Source organism: Octopus bimaculoides, chromosome 4, assembly GCF_046866305.1.
Source record: "Octopus bimaculoides isolate indiv1 chromosome 4, ASM4686630v1, whole genome shotgun sequence".
NCBI classification, from domain to species: Eukaryota; Metazoa; Mollusca; class Cephalopoda; order Octopoda; family Octopodidae; genus Octopus; species Octopus bimaculoides.
Genome location: NC_142931.1, coordinates 40,222,105 through 40,244,534, shown reverse-complemented (window position 1 = coordinate 40,244,534; position 22,430 = coordinate 40,222,105). Strand labels below are relative to the sequence as shown.

At 35.9% G+C, this 22,430-nt stretch overlaps 1 protein-coding gene across 1 annotated transcript; it reads right to left on the bottom strand.

Annotated features, from left to right (window-relative positions):
- LOC149136026 (uncharacterized) lies at positions 1 to 312 on the bottom strand. The gene has a single exon (XM_089350057.1). It carries the CDS (start codon positions 310 to 312, stop codon positions 1 to 3), a length of 312 nt encoding a protein of 103 aa, XP_089206183.1.
- Positions 313 to 22,430: the final 22,118 nt, after the last annotated feature.

Below are 22,430 nucleotides of genomic sequence, written 5' to 3'. Positions count from 1 at the left end.
TCAAATGGCCTTCAACTTTTTTCCTCGCTTTCTTCTTTGCCATTCTTTGTTACTACTGTTCCAAGTGAAATACATGGGAACTTCAGCATAAAGTAATATTGTTCTCATATGTCGTTTATTGACAGCTATATCCTCATTATTTCTGAACAATATTCTTTGTTCATCTGGTAGATGAACTTGCAGACTCACTACAGCAGGTGCTCTTTCATGAATTGAAAATCCTAAAATGGATGCAACTGTTTTGGATGGTCCAATATACCTACCCATTAGATAGTGACTAATTTCGTTATCATTGTTCATTTTGAACAGCATCTTGGTAATTTCCCTTTAAGCCTGTTCTTGATGACATATTTAATCGACCTCACTAAAGCAACGATTTCAACCTTGCAATGGCATTTGAATGCTCTTAAAAGAGTTTCATTATAAGGCAGTGCTCCGCAACTTTTTTTCAGTTGCTGTACATTTATATTCTTTACAAAATTCGGTGGCACACCTGAACTAAAAATGTAACTAAAAAGTATAGAGAAAAAATGATATTCAGATTATATTGCGATGCACTTAGCATCGTCTTGTGGCACACCAGTGAGCCGCGGCATACCGGTTGCGGAGCAGTGTTATAAGGTACAACCCATTTGTTGATTGTTTTTCCATTCTTATGAGATTCAACTCCTCCTATTGCAACTGATCTTCGTCTATAATGAGGTAGCTTCTCTGTCTGTTTTTCTTAGGATGATAAAGATTAATATTCTTTTTTAAATCAAACAATAATTTTTCCCTTTAAGAAGAAAAAATAATGTACCCGTGAATCAAAAAATATAGGAACTCCGAAAGCTGTGTAAATGATCAAGGGAAGAAAAAAAGAAAGTAAGGTTAAAGGACGGCCGGCGTTAGTTACAGCGACTCTTTGAAGTGTCGACATTTTCAATTTTTTTTTAAAGGGGGAAATTACTATTTTATTTGTAATCTTTATCATCTTAATCAAATGGTAGGAAAACAAACTGAGTTTTAGTGTGTGTGTGTGTGTGTGTGTGTGTGTGTGTGTGTGTGTGTATGTGTTTGTCCCCTCACCACCGCTTAATAACCGGTTTGGTTTGTTTACGCCCTCGTAGCTTAGTGGTTTGGCAAAAGAGACCGATATAATAAGTACCAGACTTATAAAAAAAGTACTGGGGTCGATTCATTTGACTAAAAACTCTTCAAAGTAGTGCCCCAGTATTGCCGCAGTCTACTGACTGAAACAAGTAAAAGGTAAAATGAAAAAAAATAATTCAAACTCATGCACTTGTCATATCCTGTTAGTCTGCACGAGAGACCAGTAATGAGTTGTCTACTAGTTTCTAAGCGACTAGTAATTTATAAGTTGTGATACAAATTACTTTTTTCATGAGGTATCAATGAAAAATAAAATTTTGGGAGAGTGATATGTCGAACCATTAAAAATCTTGGCCAAATTTAGTGAGCTTATAACATGGCATTGCAAAGTGATTTTTTAAATCTTTTTTTCAAAGTTCATCGCGTATCACTTAGAAACCCGTAGAACAGGGGTTCTCAACGATTTTTTTGTGTCTATAGACTCCTTTGATAACTATTTTATTCCGGTGGACTCCCGTAGCCATTCGATGTTTAAAAACTAGTTTTATAGAAACTTCCTTCAAAATTTCTATTTTGTTTTTCACAGAACTGGTGTAGGTTGAACAATGTAAAATGTTAGAGAAAAAGACCTATCTGTTTCATGAAATACATACCAATACATACATCTAAAACAACATTTTTTCTGAGCTCTTCAAATACTATTGTGGATTCCCATTTAACTATTTTGTTGCATGGAATCTCAGTATCTTACATGGATCCTCTGAAGACACATGGACCCCGGTTGAAAACCACTGCTGTAGAGTATCACTGCTCACATGCGTGTCATAGGTTCGTCATCACTGATCTAGAGGTTTCTCTGTTGTTCGGGAACTGGGTAGTGATAGACTCGAAAATAGAAGTGTATTATTATCGCTCTTACAGAACAACCAAACAAATTAGTATGTAAATATTCGTGAAGTTAACAGTGTTACTACTTACAGCTATTTATAAATCGGTAGATCGGACCGTTGAGAAGCTGTCTTGGCTATGGATATAGCACACTGTTGGTGATAGGATAAAAACCAATTTTTTTTCGCTAACTACGCTATCGACTCGGTCATGAGAAGCTTTCAGTCAAGTATAACCAAAAAACTTTCTGTCTTAGAAGCAAACAAGAATTTTGAGACTGGTATCTTTCATTTCACTTTGACCCCACAATAGAAATGAGCACGTTCGCGAACGAGAGAGAGAGAAAGAGGGGAAGATAGGGAGAGAAAGAGGAAGACGGAGAGAGAGAGTGAGAGCTTTTTCGTAGATGTTAAATTTGACTATTTTCGAAACAAGAGCTACAATAGTAATAGTGGTCCACCACTCTAACTCAACGGTGTTGTGCTTTTAACGTTGTTAATATAAATTTTCTTTTCTACAAAGATGTTGCCAGTGATGGGAATAATGAATACAAACCGAACGTATAAATATATTTCTATTGGAAATAGAACGGATTAGTTCATGCTGCATTTGATATATTTTTGCTGATGTCATCTGCTACCGTTTGATCTGATCAAATATATGATATATTGGGTCAACACATTTTTATGTAATTATTTCACAAGTATAGAGAGTCACGGTCGACTGACTGAGTTATAGAAAAGATGGCTTCTGATAGAAGATAAGCGATTTGCATCCTATCTCTTATTCTTCGCTGACCTTTTCAAAAATACTTCTTTCTTGTTACTTGAAAACAAGTGTTTTAAGCAATGTGAAACAGTGTCTGACCGACACCTATTTCTTTAGCTTATATTTCTAAGACCAAATATTCCCATGGGTTATTGAAACGTTTTACTATATACAGCAATCCCTCGCCATATCACGATTCACCTATCACGCACTCAGTACATCGCGGATTTTTCTTGCCAATATATGTAAATTTACATCGTGGACTCCTCAGTATATCGCGGGTTTCTGCGGCCAATAGGTATTTATATTTTTTTATATTTTAATTATTTCTGTGGTAAAATAAGCATTTTCACGCCTAAAAATTAATAAATAAAAATAGAGTACAGTACTGCACTGTTTAACACACTAATTAAAATATATTAAAAGAAAATACGTAGTATACCGTAGATGAGTAGACAAAGAATCGCACATACTGTATAGAAAACGAAACTAGGGAGGTGAGTGTGTAGTATTGTTTTGCATTTATAATAAAATAAACATATGCAAATTATAAAAATGATATACAGTACAGTACTGTTTCTACTTCGCGGATTTTCCCCTATCGCGGGAGGTTTTGGAACGTAACACTCGCGATAGTCGAGGGATTACTGTAGTACCTTACAGTAGCAGCAGTTGTTGTTGTCGTTCCAGCAGCAGCAACAACAACAACTACAAAAACAACCTAAAACAGCATCTCATACTTGTAGGAACTCTCTCAATCAATCAACTTCAAATTTAACACATTTCCACGCCTCCAATGATGGCGACCATCTGATGTGATTTATCTGAAGAAGCCTACTCTTAACCTTTCTTAATGTAATTTACTCACTTAACATATCTCATACGATAATTATCTCATAAGTCTCCTGTAACATATTTATTACAATATACTAGATACAAACTATTAAATGCAATCTGCTTGTCATAACTTACTTGATGCTACTTATCAGAAATAATGAATATACGTACATTTCGGGATATAACCCTTTACAAACAACTTTTTCATCTACCTTGTCCTTTATGTTTTCGTCTACTAAATAATTTGCATCATCAAAATTGAAATCAAAATACACTTTCATTTTTTTAAATGTTCATTGTAATGGCCCTTTTAGTAGCTTAAGCAATAGTTTTAGAATAAAAAGCACTTTAGAACTATGTGATATATCAGTATACATAGTTTATTCTTCTTTATTTTTATTACCTGCAATATACAAATGTTCTTCGCCTTCCATTAAAAAAAATAATCTACAAACACAATCTGCATCACAAGTTCTGCCTTTAAACATACTATTCATAAAGTGAAGTGTTTTCAGAATTCTGTTGCAATACCCATCAGAAAACAAACACGAGTAAAAAAAAAAAAAGTAGTAGCGTAATATCTCTCTTGTATTTCTAAAGCCTTGAAGTTACGGTTAGACTAGACTTCGCTGATGAGATGCAATAAGACCGAAACATATCCAGAAATGTGACTGTATTGATGAAGATCAAACTCACTCGCCACCATATTTCAAATTTAATGAATTTTAATTAATTAAAATTGTGAGGTCTTTCTTGTTTTCTTTTTAAAATTAATTTAGTTAATGATTGTTCTCATCACTAAAAATATGTATGATTTTAATGAATTAATTAATAATTATACATTAACGAGTATACGAGCAGCAGTCTAACATATAGTATTTCTAAGCCTAGTTAATTTCTTTCCTTCAATATTTTATTAATCAGCAGATATTCTGTACATTGCTTATGCAGCTAGTCAGGACTTCTTGAAGATGAAACAATACTGTAAATATTCATACGGCATTTTCTTATTTAAAGAAAAAAAAAGGTTACTAAGACTTTCAAGTAATGAATGTCAGCGATAGAAAACTTAGTTCAGAAATATTATATTGCTTAATAGATAAGAAAGAATTCACCTACAGAAGGGTGAATATTAATATTTTTTTTTTATATTACTACAATTTCTTAAATTTAGAAATACTAAGGTTATATATTTTTTTTCCTGACAAAATCTTTCATATTAGAAATAGAAAACTAATTCAGAAATACTATATAGTTTAATAGACAAGAAACGGTCCTCCTACGGAAGGGCGAATAACAATATTTATGACAAATTACTACGGTTTCTTAAAATTGGAAACATGGAGATTAAATTTATTTTCAAGGATGATAAAAAAAGTGTTCAATATATATTTAAAAATATGGTTATCTTCATTGATTTTGGAGACTATGCAATCAAATATCCTCATCGATTTTAAGACAGTTTGATATAAAGCTGAGATTTCGATTATGTTAGTTATACAGAACGAAATTAATAAATGATAATATTAATATTCTTGTTAAGGCGGTGATCTGGCAGAATCGTTAGTACACCGGGCACCAAGTTTCGCGGTATTTTGTCCGTCTTTACGTTTTGAGTCCAACTCCCGCAAAATTCCACTTTGCCAGTCTTCCCTTTCGGTTTGTAGAAAATAAGTACCAGTGAACACTGGGGTCGATGTAACCGACTTACCCCCACCCCTAAAATTACTGACCTTGTTCCAAAATTTGAAACCAATATTAATTTTCTAGTTGACTAGTGGTAAATTACATTCATTTTTAAAACAAAATTCACTTCATTATGTATTATTTTTTAATGTAACTGATTTTCAGACTTCTGAATAGAATACACTAAATGTTTATGACTTTCTAGATATAAAACCACATGGAAAATGAGCATCACAAGACATTATATTTTGCCTTTTTTTTCACACCCGCAATTATAAATTAAAAACTACATAGCTGAACAAACCAACTTCACAAATATTTAGAAACTTTTGTCATTTTGTATATAGAACATATTAGAAGTCTGATAGGTTTATTTTTGTGATTTTATTTAATCGAATCTTCTCGATGAAAAGCGAAAAATCTGTGAAGGTCAAATAAAAATCAGGTTCCATATATTCTGTTTGCTTTTACAACTTGCTATTGTGCTGCAAATATTTAATATCAATTACATTCATTTAAGCTTTGCACTATTACAAGGCTACCATTGCCCTCATATAGTTTGAATTTAGCTTCCAAAATTTATAAGCTTTTTTTTTTTTTTAGATAATAAACAGTGTATTTAATATTATAGAATTTATTTTCATAACATTAAAGATAATCAAATACACAATAATATCTGCCCCAAGTAGTGTTTAGGCATAAGTGAACGTTAGGTTAGTTAAATACGTTTGTGACATATTTCAACTGCTAAAGGTAGCAATTACCGTGAAGAAAAAAATATTTTATGGTAAAAAAAAAGGTGTAAAAACAACATGTCTGTCTAGTGCTGCTACCTCTCGGATTCCCAGACATCGATGTTTCTAGGTTCTTAGCCGTTACCAATGAGAAACACCGAAGAGATGATTTTACATTATGAATAGTTACATTCGCACATAGAAAGGACAAAACAGGACATTACAAAACATTTAAAGATGCTTGGTGGGCTTATTTTTTGATGACTTTATATATATATATATATATATATATATATATAGATATAGATATAGATATAGATATAGATATAGATATAGATATAGATATATATATAGATATATATATAGATATATAGGCGTAGGAGTGGCTGTGTGGTAAGTAGCCTGCTTACCAACCACATGGTTCCGGGTTCAGTCCCACTGCGTGGCACCTTGGGCAAGTGTCTTCTACTATAGCCTCGGGCCGACCAAAGCCTTGTGAGTGGATTTGGTAGACGGAAACTGAAAGAAGCCTGTCGTATATATGTATATATATGTATGTGTGTGTATATGTTTGCGTGTCTGTGTTTGTCCCCCCAACATCGCTTGACAACCGATGCTGGTGTGTTTACGTCCCCGTAACTTAGCGGTTCGGCAAAAGAGACCGATAGAATAAGTACTAGGCTTACAAAGAATAAGTCCTGGGGTCGATTTGCTCGACTAAAGGTGGTGTTCCAGCATGGCCACAGTCAAATGACTGAAACAAGTAAAAGAGTAAAAGATATATATATATATATGATTGAAAATTTTTAAAACACTGACTGTGGTCCAGAAAGCCAGAAACTGAACCCTTCTGCCATGTGAATAAGTAGGGACAGTCACTTCCAAATTCTTCACAACATCCTTCCACCTTTTCTCATATATGCCTCGCGACAGATATCTTCTCTCCAGCCCTATCTTGCTCCTCAGATGTTATCTGAAGAAATACAGCAAGCCTGGGTTGGAGATAAAGGTTCCTGTCGCGATTCCTTTCATTCTGGTCATCCAAGTACACTCTTTTATAACGGCGACTGTACATAGAAAACATGCCTCGCCTTCCTTTGAAAATCCGGTTGGCGATACAGTCTTTATCACAGACTCAGCTGACAGCTGTACTCTTCCTAGATGCGACAACACGTGTTCGACGTAAATTATCAAAACGGAAATCTCCGGACACTGTACAAGGGCATATCGGTGACACTGGAATGCCGTGTCTGGACAATTTGTCTCGAACGGGTAATGCATTCCTATAGCACTGCCAAGTCAGGGATCTTTGGTAATTATCCAAATACCCCGACTTGAAAGTTCTATGAAACATTTGATGTCAGCAAAATTTTTAACCATGTCTAGCATCAGATTCTCCAAGATAAATTACCTAACTCTTATTGTTTGGAAGCTTCATGTTAGATCGTAATATCGTAGTGTACAATGTTGGGGTTTGTTCATCAGACCCACTTTGTATTAACTCTAGTGTATCCCAATGTTCGGTTATGTCGCACATGCTCTTGTTCAAGAACATTAATGATCTAATTGCTGTCACCTCTAGCAGTGCTCACTCCAAAACAGATGATACGATTCTACATTCCTTCTTAGCCTTCCACTCACAAGTCTGATCAACGTGCAACCTATACACATTGTAACCGCGCAATACCTCAAGAACAGAATTTTCGAAAATAATCTCCAATTAAGACATGGCAATCTTATCTCCTTTAGCAGCACTATGTAAATCATAGGAATATTTTTTTCACCCCAGCCACCCTTTTTTTTTCGATAACATGCAATTAAAAGCGCTATAAATATAATGCTTAAAAATCACCAATGCTCTCTCATTGCAATTTCATGCTTATAATATTGTAATAACTGCGCCTCAAAAACGAGCTTTTTTCCATGATGAAAAGGTACTTCAGACCGGAACAGTTTCTCAAGTGGGACCTATGGGATACTATTGTTCCTGTGTCTGAGACGGTGCTGCTACTGTTTTTCAAGCAATTGTACATGTTCAAGTCATACATCAACCACACCACTAACACTCGTCGCGGAAGAGCACTGTGCTACATTCCTGCTCCTGATCACACAATAAAAGGTTAAAAGTATAAAATATTGAACAAAGATATGCGACAAATCTACGATGCTTCTTATTCAGCCCTGCATTATTAAGTCGTTAAATGAAATTTATTCACATTTATCAATAATAGTCTGTAACTTATAATGCCTTCGACAATTTAAGCTCCTAATTAATGACATATCGTATGCTGACCTTTATGTTCGTCTAGATGTTACTCTGATGGGAATACAAAACGAAATGATTCAGCGAATTACTGATAATTCGTTATCAATTTATTGATATGAATATATAGAAAGTCACTGAGATTTGAGTGACAGATTTTGGAAACATATCAAAATGCCATCTGAAAAGAACTATCAATTTTCGAAATGCCAAATATTCTAAGAAATTCGATGATATACAGGTTATATTTTTACTCAAATGTAATTTATATGGATAGTTATATACAGTTGTTTCGAGGTTACAATATTAAATTCAACTGTTACATCAAATGTTGAAACTAGATATATTTTACCAAGCAAATACATTATTTTCAATATTTTCTGTTTAGTTATTTAAAACTCAAGTGAAACCCATGATTTGATATTGGTTTTGCATTTGGAGAGTCGTTATTTCTACATATGCATACATCCTGTACAACACCCGAAAAAGGTCAGCTGGCTAATTGGCATGAAGCTGCTCACTGAACCATTCCAGTTTCTGGCCTTTAGACTCGACATCTCCTCACTATCTACTTCTATCACTACCGCTGTACACTCTGCTCATCGAAGCTGTCTAGTTTTATATTATATCCCCCTCGGAACTACCAGCTCACTCATCTCTCGTACATATTGTGTCCTTCCTCCCAAGTTCCGTATTAATCACCATGCCATGTACTTTCTCTCCAGAAAGTCAAGGCGCTGAAATCCCTCTCTATCCATGAGTTTTCTGTAAGTTCCAACCTGTAGTATTTCAAGAAGATACACTGCAACAATCCCATCGGATTTGGATTGCCTGTGAAAGTTATGAGTACAGTCTCTCTCTCCAGGGAGAAGTATCTAAACAATTCTTTAAAAACAATTGTACCAACTCTGAAATCTTTGGGTTACACTGCATAAAATCAATAAAAAGTACAATGCTGAAAAACTGCTTCGGAATATTTAGTAACGTTTATTTTTTGAGTTGAAACTCTGTTGGACTCAACTTTGTTTTTCATCTCTCTGGGATCAATTGTTAAATACTAGTAATACAGTGGGGGTTGACTGGACTGAATATACCTGCCTTTCCTGTGGCGCTCATGACTCTTTTCAGAGCCTCGGTGACTAGTGGGAGGAAGAGAGAGACTTAAGCTCAGACTGGTGAACTGACCGGAATGCTTGCTACTGGGTGGAAATTGTCAAAGGTACCCTAGAAACAGGTGGTAGGTGTTTAACAAGGCAACGGATTAAGAATATCAACCGAAATAGGAACAATCCCTCAAAAATATAGTAGGTGGAAACTTCCTCGCAAGGTCAACGAATGCTACTGAATTACCAGTTCTAATTAGAGATTCACAATAAGATTCTTTTTCTTATTAGAGTCGCCAGGTACGTAATTGTTAACTTTTTTGTTTTCAAAGTTAAGTTTTGAGAGTATCTTAATGAGAGTGGACTTGATGTAAAATTGAAATATTCTAGTTTAACAGTCGTTTGGGAAGAAGTTATGGAATGTTTTAACAAAGCAAGTAAGAAACTCCAAACCCTTGGTTCTGATGTATTTGAAGGTTACCTTCTGCTGGCATCTTTGCTTTCATTTGTTACGAGAAAATTCAGCCGATAGGATTGCACACTATGAATCAGTAGCAAAAGGTTTATGAGAATATATCACCTCAAATTATCCTGATGTTTCCAAACGCATTGTTACAAAGAAATTTTCAGATGGAACAAGTGACAGGGCTTCTTTGAAAGGTGGCTGAAAAATTTAGGATATAAGTTTTAAATCAAGTCTATGACTGCTTGATAATCCAGTTAAGCAAGAGGATGGGTCCATATGAGCAAACTGCGAAAAGGTCCAAGTTTCTCTCAGAATTGATGAACAGTTCAGAATTTGACGAGAACAGTATCAAACTGATAATATTGTATTACAAAGACAATATTGACCACAAATTAATAAATGAGTGTTATCAGTTCAAAGAGTATTTACACCTTAGGAAATCCCGGAACACAGAAGAAAACACACCATCTAATGTGCAATGCACAGTTCTTCAGCTTATTTATGATCAACAATTAATTGAAGTATCCCCTAATATTACCACTGCACATAAGCTGTACTTGACAATACCTATCACAAGTTGTAAAGCAGAAAGGAATTCCTCAAAGCTTTCCTTTGTAAAGAATAAATTTCGGTCTACCATGACTGAAGAGCGCTTAGATTGTTTACGCATATTGTCTCTAGAAAATGACATTGCAAAGAAACTGTCATATGACGAAACTGTTGCTACAAAAAAGTATTTTGTAATTTTCATATGTATTTTAATGATGCATCATGCATGTATATAACGCCCCCCTAATTTTCAACCCCCATTACTCTAAAAGTCTACGGCATAGCCTGGAAAATCTTTGTAGTAATCTGCCATGGAACAACCACATTGACAAAGATATCGGTGATTACACACACCTCATTTCTGGTGGAAAGAGGACTCACTTTCAGACTCATTTTAAAGGACTCCACGTCATAACTCCACCATTTGGGCTATCAAGGCCTCAAGCTGGAGTTCTTTGCAAGGGTACGAGAATTCTTTGACCCTTGTCGGATGTTATCATACTGTTGTTGGATGTAAAGCCCCTCCCCCATAACATTAAAACTTCTGCTGAGGGAGGATCCAGAGAATGTCCATGAACACAACTACATACGTTCGTAAAACCATTAGCGAAGCAAGGAACATACCAGTGACGTAACGTGGAGTGTGTGGCGTGTGCTGATTAGTCAGGATAGTCAAACCCCGCTCTACGCCACTGGTACATGCTACCATTTCATACTTGTTTACAAATGATTATTTTTATATAGAATTTCTTTTCTATATAATCTAGATATAGCGAAGGATTAATAAATTTAAAAATGGCTATAAAAGCATGTGTGTGAGTGTGCGTGTGTGTGTGCGTGTGTGTGTGCTTGTGTGTGTGTATATAAATTAGTCTTTTGATTACGAATTACAGCACTGGATTTTACTCCTAGCTCATGCTAACATTGAGAGTCCCAAGAAAAAAATTCTTGCACGCTGAAAACTCTGAATCTTTATACTTAGACTTATATCTTAATACTAATCCAAGGAAAGTTGGCGAGCTGACAGTTGTTAGCACGCCGGGTAAAATGCTTAGTGGCGTTTCGTCCGTTTTTACGTTCTCAGTTCAAATTCCGCCGAGATGAACTCAGCCTTTCATCCTTTGGAGATTGCTAAAAGAAGCGTTAATTGAGGACTTGGGTCGATGTAATCTATTTACCCCTCCCACGAACTTGCTGGCCTTATGCCAAAATTTGAAACTGATTTTAACTCAAGAATATAACAGGTAGCCGAACGCTTTTCACAGACATATTCTCATACTGAAGCAAATACAAATACTTATTCTTGCATTTAGAAAGTATTTTATAAGCTACTTTATATTTTATTTAATACTAGCAGAAATACCCGGCGTTGCCCGGGTTAAAGAGAATAATGAAATCTAAAAACGCCGTCTAGACTACGCATCATCTTTATATATAGAGATGTATATACACACACGCACCCAAACACACGTATATATATATATGTATATCAATATAAATATATGAAAGTCAATGAAGTTTCGTAAAAGAAGGTGATCATGTACATACTTTCTTGCTGTTGTGATTATAACACCTCATTGTAAACTATGTTCCTTGTTTTCCCTTGTGGAGCATATACAAATAGGTTTTTTGTTGCTGCCCACTCTTGAGCAGCCAACATACAGTTGTCCATGTGAGAAGCAGGGCTCTTCCAAGAGAAGACCAGCTACAGACAGTGTTTGACCCTGATATTTGTTTATGGACATGGCAAAAATCACACGAAGGGGGAATTGTAGTCTTCTGAATGTAAAAGGAATGTCTGCTCCTGATGGAGTAAGAGGAATTCTTGGAATAAAGACGTCATCCCCTTTTGCACATCCAGAAAGAATGGTAGCCTCGATAACGTGTGACATCATTTTCTAAATAATGCTCATCTGTTATGTTCGGGTTAAAATTTCATCAACATCAGAAATATATGAATTTTCATGGGAGTTATGGCCGTTATGCAAAGAATATAATTTCCAAATTTCATAAAGATCCATTCAGTAGTTTTGGATAAGAAAACAAATGACTAATGTGTGTGTTTGTGTGCATGTGTATGTGTGTGTGATGGGTGTATATATGTATAGATATCTGTATGCATGTATATATGTATATATGTGTACATATTACATGTACATCTATATATATATATATACATCTACACATATGTATACATATACATGTATGTATAGATCTATATATATATACATATACGTGTACATCTGTATGTATACATATACATCTCTCTCTCTCTCTCTCTCTCTCTCCTTCTCTCTCTCTTTCTCTCTCTCTTTCTCTCTTTCTCTCTCTCTCTCTCTGAAAGTATCTGTCATTACAGTATCGAAATGGTGTACATATACATGTATATGTATACATATACATCTCTCTCTCTCTCTCTCTCTCTCTCTCTCTTTCTCTCTCTGTGAAAGTATCTGTCACTACAGTATCGAAATATGATTGTTTCAGTTAGTGGAATAGTTTCATTTTTAAAGTGAAAGTATTTGACATGAGTGTTTTTGTTTCACTTTTGACACGTAATACGTAAATAGTGGAGGAGATATTATGTTGCCGTGTGCTCGAAGTCTGCAAGAAGTTAATAATTTTTTTGACTAAAACACAACTGGAACCCTAAGTAAGGCATGTGTAAAATTTGAATGAAATTGGTTGCGTAGTTCTCGAGTTTTAGGGATTCACACAGACAGACAGACAGACAGACAGACACACATTCTCATTTTTATATATATAGATTACCAGGGAAGAAGCTCGCTGACAAGCAATGAAAATCAAAGACGGCTTTGTGCGTAAAGAAATTTGTTAAATGATCTAAAAACTGGTTCGTTGCTTCTTTAAATAAATAGCTGAGATTATCAGACCTAGTCGAAGTGATAGGCAATAAGCAGAACACTAGCAAGATAACTGTATGGTGAACACACCTAAGTGCTAAAAACTGCTCACATTGTATCCTGATATCAACATTTAATCAATCAACAGTCAACAGTATTGCAGCCTTCAGAAAAAAGTTTTAGCCACACCCAAACACACGTGTAGCATTTTAGAGGCTATTTATTGTTGGGAAAATGAAAATGAAGTGCTACTGACGAAGCATTCGCCTGGAAATTCTTCTGATCATCCAGCCATTACTTGTATACATTGAAATTATTGATCAAAATGCTAATAGTTAAACAGGAATTGCCGAAGAGAGAGAGAGAGAGAGAGATGAAGAAAGCATTTAAAATGTTTCACTCATTTAACAAAACATTTCTCCAAATCGTGATTCTAGGCACATTACTTGAACCATGCAAATCATATTTATCGCTTCTTGTTACCAATGGTATTGTCGAAAATAGCAATCGAATTAGTATTTGTGAATTATAATATTATTGATTTCTAACATAGGCACAAAAGCGCACATTTGGAAAATGAAAGGCAAAGTTGATTACAGCGAGATTTGAACTCAGAACTAAATGTAGGCAGTCATCTTGCTTGCAGTTCTGCTATTTCCATCAAGTCACCGTTCTAACCATGATGTTGATTTCTAGCACAGACACAAGACTTCAATATTGTGGGGAGGGATATAGTTTTTAGAGCGATCTTAATACTTTAATGATATTTTATCAATCGGTAGGATTTGAACTGAGAAAGAGACGTAACGCTCTATTGATATTTATCAATACAGTACCCTAATAATGATTTCAAATTTTAGCATAAGGCCAGCAATTTCAAGGAAGGGGACTAGTCGATTACATCGACTCCAGTGTTCAACAGATACTTATTTTATCGACCCCGAAAGGGAAGAAAAACAAAGTCGACCTCTGCGGAATTTGAACTCAGAACGTAAAGACGGACGAAATACCGTCAAACATTTGGCCTGGCATGCTAACGTTTCTTATTTCTTTACTGCCCACAAGGGGCTACACACAGAGGGGACAAACAAGGACAGACAAACGGATTAAGTCGATTATATCGACTCCAGTGCGTAACTGGTACTTATTTAATCGACCTCGTGAGGACAAAAGGCAAAGTCGACCTCGGCGGAATTTGAACTCAGAACGTACCAGCAGACGAAATACTGCTAAGCATTTCGCCTGGGGTACTAACATTTCTTATTTCTTTATTGCCCACAAGGGGCTAAACATAGAGGGGACAAACAAGGACAGACAAACGGATTAAGTCGATTACATCGACCCCCGTGCGTAACTGGTACTTCATTTATCGACTCCGAAAGGATGAAAGGCAAAGTCGACCTCGGTGGAATTTGAACTCAGAACCTAACGGCAGACGAAATACCGCTAAGCATTTCGCCCGGCGTGCTAATGTTTCTGCCAGTTCGCCACCTTCTCGTAGTTTAATATTAAGCTCATTCAGATGCAATTCAAGAAAAAAGCCTAAGTTTAGTACGTCAAACAATATCTTTTAGCTGAGGAATATCATGCTCTATGCTTTTCATATCCAAAGGAACAAGCACTAATACTTCCCTCTGCGATAGCTGGACATACATTTCCAAAGTCAGCATGTGAACGTTTACGAGAGGCGAAGTCGTGAATCAGGAGCTCAAAATCCTATATCATCATCACCATCATCATCATCATCATCATCATCATCATCATCATTTAACGTCCATTTTCCATGCTGACATGGGTTGGACGGCTTGACAGGAACTGACAAGGCAGGGGCTGCATCAGGTTCCCTAGTCTGTTTTGACTTAGTTTCTACAGATGGCTACCTCTCCAAATTCTAACCACTTTATGGAGTGTACTGGATGCTTTTTACGTGGTACCATAACCAGTGCTTTTTTCATGGTACCAGCACCAACACCAACACCAATGCTTTTTACTTGGCCCTTTGGTTTTAGGATATCAATTTTGCTGTGGTGGGTGGATCTTCTTGAGTACAGCAATGTGCCACATATCTCCTCTGCCATCTCCTTCATAAGACTCAGTGTTTTGAGATCGGCCTTCAATACTTCGTCCCATGTCTTCCTGGATTTCCCTCTTCCATAACTTTCCTCCACTTTAAGTGACCAACGGCCATTCATCTCTCTTTCTTCCACTTCCTTCCTAAAGACAAGACGTGCTTTTATCTGTCTCTTCTCAAAGCTCGTTTTTCCAGCGTTCACCACTTCACATCGTCTTCGCTTAACAGCCCTTACCATTTGTTTTTACTGCTTTGTTCTCACTGTCCTGTTTTTGTTACCACTTTCACCCTTCGCAAAAAATCCCAAATTTTATTTAATTTGCTTTGTGGGAAGGACTGTCTTAACGAAGTTGCGTCTTGTCCTTACCATCGAAACGCGGAGTAGATAAAACAGGGGACAACTGATGAAGGGAATGTTCTTTATGTTACATGTCTCGTTTCTCTGTTTGTTTGTTTTTTTGTTGTTGTTCGAAAAAATGTTCGTTTTCTGTTTTTGTTTTTTATGTTCTCGTTTCTCATTGTGTCTACGTTTTTTTAATATCCTGTACCCATATATGCATGTATATGCATATATACATATATATGTAGGTATGTACATATATGTATGTATATATGCATATATTTATATATTATTTATATTATTATATGATCGAACATCACGCATCCTTTTTCAGGTAAGTTTTATGTATGTATGTATGTATGTATGTATGTATGTATGTATGTATGTATATAAAGGATTTTGACATCGCCATGAAACTTAGCTCCTTAATATCCTCGTATAATAATGTGCCAAATTAAGATGGAAAGCTATGATTTGCGGGAAAATAGTCCGTGATATCTAGCAGGTCAGAGAGGCCTTCCCTCATTGCCTCGAAATAACTTTGTTGTTGTGTATTCCTAATCCTAGTCGAGCAAAACTAAACTATGATGAAAGACAATCCAGTAGTTTGTATGTCAGAAGTTTGTATATCACTATAACGTTTATTTAAGACTGTAGGGTATAATTTGTAAACATTTTAGCAAATATTTTCATCAAGTTAAGCAACGATGCGCCAGTTGCCTCCTCAAAATCTCGCCTGCGAAATTGTTTTCTCTCTACCGCTTTCTCCTCACTTCCACTTCATTCTTCCCTATCTATCTTATTCTTTCTATTTCTTATTTTTAGGGTAGGTGGCTGGATTAACAGGCTAGTCAGTTCATTACTTCGCCTTTAGTGATCGCATTTAGAGACAGATAAGATATACAATAGTGTACACGTGAAGGAATATAAATTAATCTATTATAGAGAACAAATTATTGAGAACAATTACTCAGGGGCGCCAACAGCAAGTAAAGTAACAGTTATTGTTACTATGGCGATAGTGTCACTAATTTCTATAATTTATTTATTTTATATAATAAATAGTTACGCAATGTCGAAATACTATAGTTCTTTTATTTTACTTCAAGAAGCAAATAGATTATTTCGTAGCAACCATCTGCACACACACACACACACACACACACACACACACTCGTACGCGCGCGCGCACACACACACAAGAAAGGAGAGATGTACTTAAATTCATATAAAACAATGTCGTAGTAAGAACTAACAAAATAATTACAATAGACAGAAATTATTGGTTTGTAAGAAACCAAGTCCTTTGTCTCCAGTCATGTTAACCAATTTACTACTGAGTCTCGGTATCACGTGTTTAAATCTGTTTGTGTGTGTTTATTTGGCACCTTTATATGTTTTAATAATCTGAAAATAAGACTATTTTGCTTTAGTATGTACCATATTCATAACGTCACTTTTACGGCAATTAAGTTTATAGCAGGTCTACAATTTGATTAGAACCCGGGACTTTTTTAAACAACAGCTGGAATTTTGACAGATTGAACAATGACTTAAGCAAAACTCTAGCTAATAAAATTTTATGTAAACAACTCACAGATGGCTGATGATTACGTCACCATAGATCTGTCCAATCAGATTTGATCTGGAGCGTATAGAGTGTATAAAAAGCGAGACCAAATCTGAGTAGAAAGACAGAAAGTGACAGACAGAATAAAAGTCAGGAACTTAGCGTCATGGGCAGCGAACCTTAACGTCAGGCAATTGAATTCGGTAGCGTCTCACAGTTACGCTTAAAATACTGAACTGCAAAAGAGCTGTGTACACTAGCACACTCAGCAATTTCACGATGATATACTTGCTTCTCTTTCAACACATATTACTCTGAATAGAACTTTTTAATGTCACTCCGTTATTTTCCTTTGAACTGTCGCATTAAATACAAGCTTTTAATTATACACAGAAGATGAATCAAAAATGAGCAACTACACTTCTCATCTTAGTCACTCGACTTTGCAATCGTACCTTTCAGTTTATTGCTAAAAGTTCATACTGTGATGATTCTGGTAGATAACAAATTACTGACATACTAGCTGACCCCGTGCCGCCAAAAATGATGGCTAATTGTAGCATTTTATATATAGATAAGGTATAAAATATGGTACATAATAATCACAGATACAAAAATTCACATACTTCCCTTGTACATGCACACACATACACATATATACTCAGTGTTGAAATGCTGCTTGATTTTTCTTTTCAGCGTTGAACGTTCACCATCCCATATCCACTGCACGCACCCACGCATGCACGCACGCACGCATGCACGCACGCACGCACGCAAGCACACACACACACACACACACACACACACACACACACACACACACACATTCACATACCTCCTTTTACATACACACACATACACTTACACAATGGAAAAGCTGTTCTTTTTCACCCCTACCTTCCTTATTCATCTATCACCCCTTCCTTTTTCCATTGCTATTACTTTCTCAATCAAGGCTACAACTCTCACTACTTCTCCTTCACCGAATTACTATTTTCTCTCCTCTTTCTCCTACTCCATCCTGTGATTTTGGACAAGAGCATCCAAGGAACTGAACGGTATTGAGAAATCCCATTGTTGTCACAAGAATCACAAGCAGAAAATTTGCTGAGAAATCTCAAATGACTTTAAATTGGACTTCGAGAAAACTAGAATATACATGCTTGCAACAGCTTATATCTTAAAGTGAAAATATACCCTTTCTTGTCCTGATTAATTATTACGCATATCGTAATTGGCATTCTTCCAGCTCGCTATCAACAACTACATCTTCGAAAGAGACTGTTGCATAAGCTGACACTATCTTATGTCTTCCAGTCTAAACAACACAGTCTCACAAGAATTCTACAACTTTCTCAATTCATACTGTGAAGAAGTTTAGATGCACGAGTCTTTAATGTTAAAAAAAATTATAATCAAAAATGTCTGATTAAACAATTTCATGGTTTTGGAATATAGGATGATAACTAGGAAGAAGGGTTATATTAGATATGTTAATGATCGTAGTGCAACAATTGATATTAATACTTCAGCAATAGGTTGTTCTGGGAGTCACTGTGATTACTGATGAATGGTATGCACTGAATTATACGCACCTGACCGTAAATCATTCTTGCGATGTCGTTACTGGTGCGTCTAAGATTAATAATATTGTGGCATTCTGGTAAAAGGATGAAAACGCTGCTAAAAAGAATAACTGTCAATAATGGTGAAGGAGCGTCGTCAGAGTGAGACGAATATCTGTATAGGAATAGGTTTGGTTTTTCAAGAGCAAGACCATGCTAGAATTTAGTCTTTTTTTTTATTTAAATCATATCAGTTGGAAATGATTTGTATAGAAAAATATTAGTCACTTTCCACGCAATTGCAAATTTTCGAAATTTCTACGTGTCAATTTTTTAATGTGCCATCTTGTATATAGGACTACAATAGCCAATGTATTCATATTTAAGATATCAGGCGTGATTTAAGGGGAATTTAGATGCTATTTCTTGCAGGTCAAGTGCCCTGGTAGATCTGTCGTTTGGTGTCGAAGCTTGTCATCGAGAGATTGCTTGTATGCCAATGTTTTATCTTGTATAAGAGATTGGTACTAAAAGACTTTTATGTAGAAATTCTGTAAAAAAAAAAAAAGAGAAACAAAATTTAGTATAAAGCACTGTTATACAGTTTCACGTTTTTGGTTACTAGAATCAACAGAAATATTTTAACTTTTAGAATTCACAAGTGGTAATATATCTAAATTGAGGAACAACGTATTTAACTTTAGTCTGGTACTTGATCATAAATTCTTCGTTAGTAGTTCACAATATTAGATAGGCTGCGTGTGAAGACAAGAATAACTACACTAATATTACTTACTGAGTTTTAATATATCGCATTTAATCCGCATCGTTTATATTTATGTGTTGATATTGATAAATTGAACAACGTTCATGAAACAACGAACATAACAGCCGGGAATCTTCTGTAGTAGATGTTAGATAATATCATGAAAGTAGCTTGTAGGCGAAATAAAGGAGAAAGAATTAAAACTAATGCATATCATCAATGTACGTGACGCAACACTACAATACGTAGCTGGTGCCCTCTGACGAATACGACACCAGCTTGTTAAGCGAGATAAAAAATGAAATAGAGCGAGAGATCACCACACAGAGAAGAGCGGCGACATTTTCGTGTAGAATATTGAGTGGTTCTAATTTAAGGTCGAATTCATCAGATTTTTATAACCGTAAGCGAAATTTTCAAGAACCTTCAATTAAACTATTTGGCGGGAAAACTCGCACACTTCCTTTGAAGTTCGCCGCATCAACCGTAACAAGTCGGTCAGTGCTGATTCGGCGAGTCATATTCGAGTGGGCGTTAATGCTTTTTATGGTGACACTTTGTCTTTTATAGTGATAGGATAGGTCGTGGTTCCTGAGCTGGGAAAGTCTGACAGCGATGCTTCAAAATTCAGCAGCATCCTCACTACAATGCAATAAATTGAACGTTGTTCAATTTATCAATATCAACCATAGAAAATATACTGTAGAAGATATTGCAAAAATAGTTACCTTCATTTATTTTGCCAGGCTGCTTCATAGAAATGGCATAAATACAGAAAATGACTTTTATGAGGCATCGGAATCTTATCTTGGTAACGAGAAATGAACTGAATTCCAATTTCTCGTTCAGCCTGGTAAATAAACCGGTACACTTACGAAAAAAACAAGATGTAAACATATATTCAACATGCGACGGGATACTGATGTATGGCCAAAGGGTAGTGATACCTGAGACTCTACAAAAAAAGAATGTTAAAAGAATTCATATTGGACTTCCGAGGATCGTAAGGATGAAAGCGCTTATGCGTAGTTATGTGTGTTGGCTGAAGATGGACAAGGAAGTTGAAAACGTAGTAAAAGGCAGCAAAAGATGTGATCTGGTAATGAAATTGCCTACTCAAAAATGGGAGCCTTGGCCAGAAGTAAAAAGTCTATGGACAAGACCATACATCGATTTTGAGGGTCCGTTAGTAGTAGATGACAGTTTTATAAAATAGCCGGTAATAAATATTTTGCACGAATTATTCACAAGATTTAGCATCCCAGACGTGGATGTATCTGATAATGGAACACAATTTGTGTCCAGTGAATTTAGAAAATTCTGTGAAATATTCACAATAGAACATAAAACGATAATGCCTTACCATCCCAGATCAAATGGACAGGCAGTGCGTTTTGTGGACACTTTTAAAAGAGCTTTGAGAAAATCAAACAAGGAGGCTACAGGCGAAGTCGCTCTGCAGCAATTCCTAAGGGTATACAGGGTGACACCGAACCCCAATACACCAGCAGGAAGCTCACCAACAAAACTGATGTTCACGAGGAAGGTGAAACCAGTTTTTGACGAACTGTTACCTGGCGAGGAAAGAAAAGGTACCATGAAAGACAATCCAAAACTTTTCAAACTTGGTGATAAGATGTACATGAGGTTGTATAAAAAAGGAAAGCAATACTGGGAAGAAGGAAAAATTACGAAGTACATAGGAAAAATGATGTACGGAATCAAAAGCAGAAAGAAAAAAGACACAGAAACCAATTGAAGAAGAGATTCATAGAAAATGAACCAGACAAATTAGAAATTAGGGAATGACTGTATGACACATTTCAGGCACTAACACCGTTAGAGATGGCGCATTTCAGGTACCAACACCGTTACAGCTGATTGAACCTACGCGTACAAGTGGAAGAAAAAAGAACACAGAGTTCCTACAAATAGACGCCAAAAAAGAAAAAATATTAAGTTGGAAAATAAAATAAAAAAACGTTAAAAAGGGAGGAGAGGTGAATAAAGTAAAATAAAATTACTTGCTTCTCAAAGAAAAAAACTAAAAGTAGAGATGTAGTGACAATGATACACTCCTTCCCACGTGACAAAGTGGTATGAAGGAGCCACTATAAAGTCAGACAATCAGTTGTTGTAGGTCAGTAGCAGTACGAGTTCTTGGTTGGAGTCAGCGCCTGTTACATGATATATACGAGTTCGAGTTACCGTCAAGATAAACGTTTCAAAGTCGTTGTCTTGCGGAGCTATAAGCAATAGCGCGATAGACGAATCAAATATAATAACACGCGGAATACCGCCACAACATAATAGTGGCGACAAGAATGTTACAGTGCCGACAATATACAAGTGGAGGAGGATCCACATTATAACAGTTTGCTAAGAAATTTATATAATTTGGAATGAAGACAGGAAGTACAGGACCGCAGTGAATGATGACTTAGAAGCACCATCACAACAGTCTTCTTCGTTGTGTTAGGATTCTAGAACGTATTCATCAAGCAATGACATTCTCACAACTCGACTTGACCTGATTGTTATGAGCTGGTTCATGAGGATTCTAAGTTGCTGTGTATTATCCAGTTTTGCATGCTTAGTTGTAAACTCTGATTCTGACTCTTAAAACCTCCTTACTTTGGTCGGATGTCGATTCGGCTGGGTCTCTCTATGACAACGTGATTATGGTTGTGTATCTAGACAGTATTGCATCCGATCATAATGATTTGGCTGAGCAGGGGAACAATTGATTACCTTTCTCTGACGACGAACCTGGAGAATAGTAGGCGAGATCACGAGTTCAAATTGTAGTGATGCTGCTATTAAACTGTAATCGTGAGAAACTGATTGAAAGAGTTTCCAATAATTTAA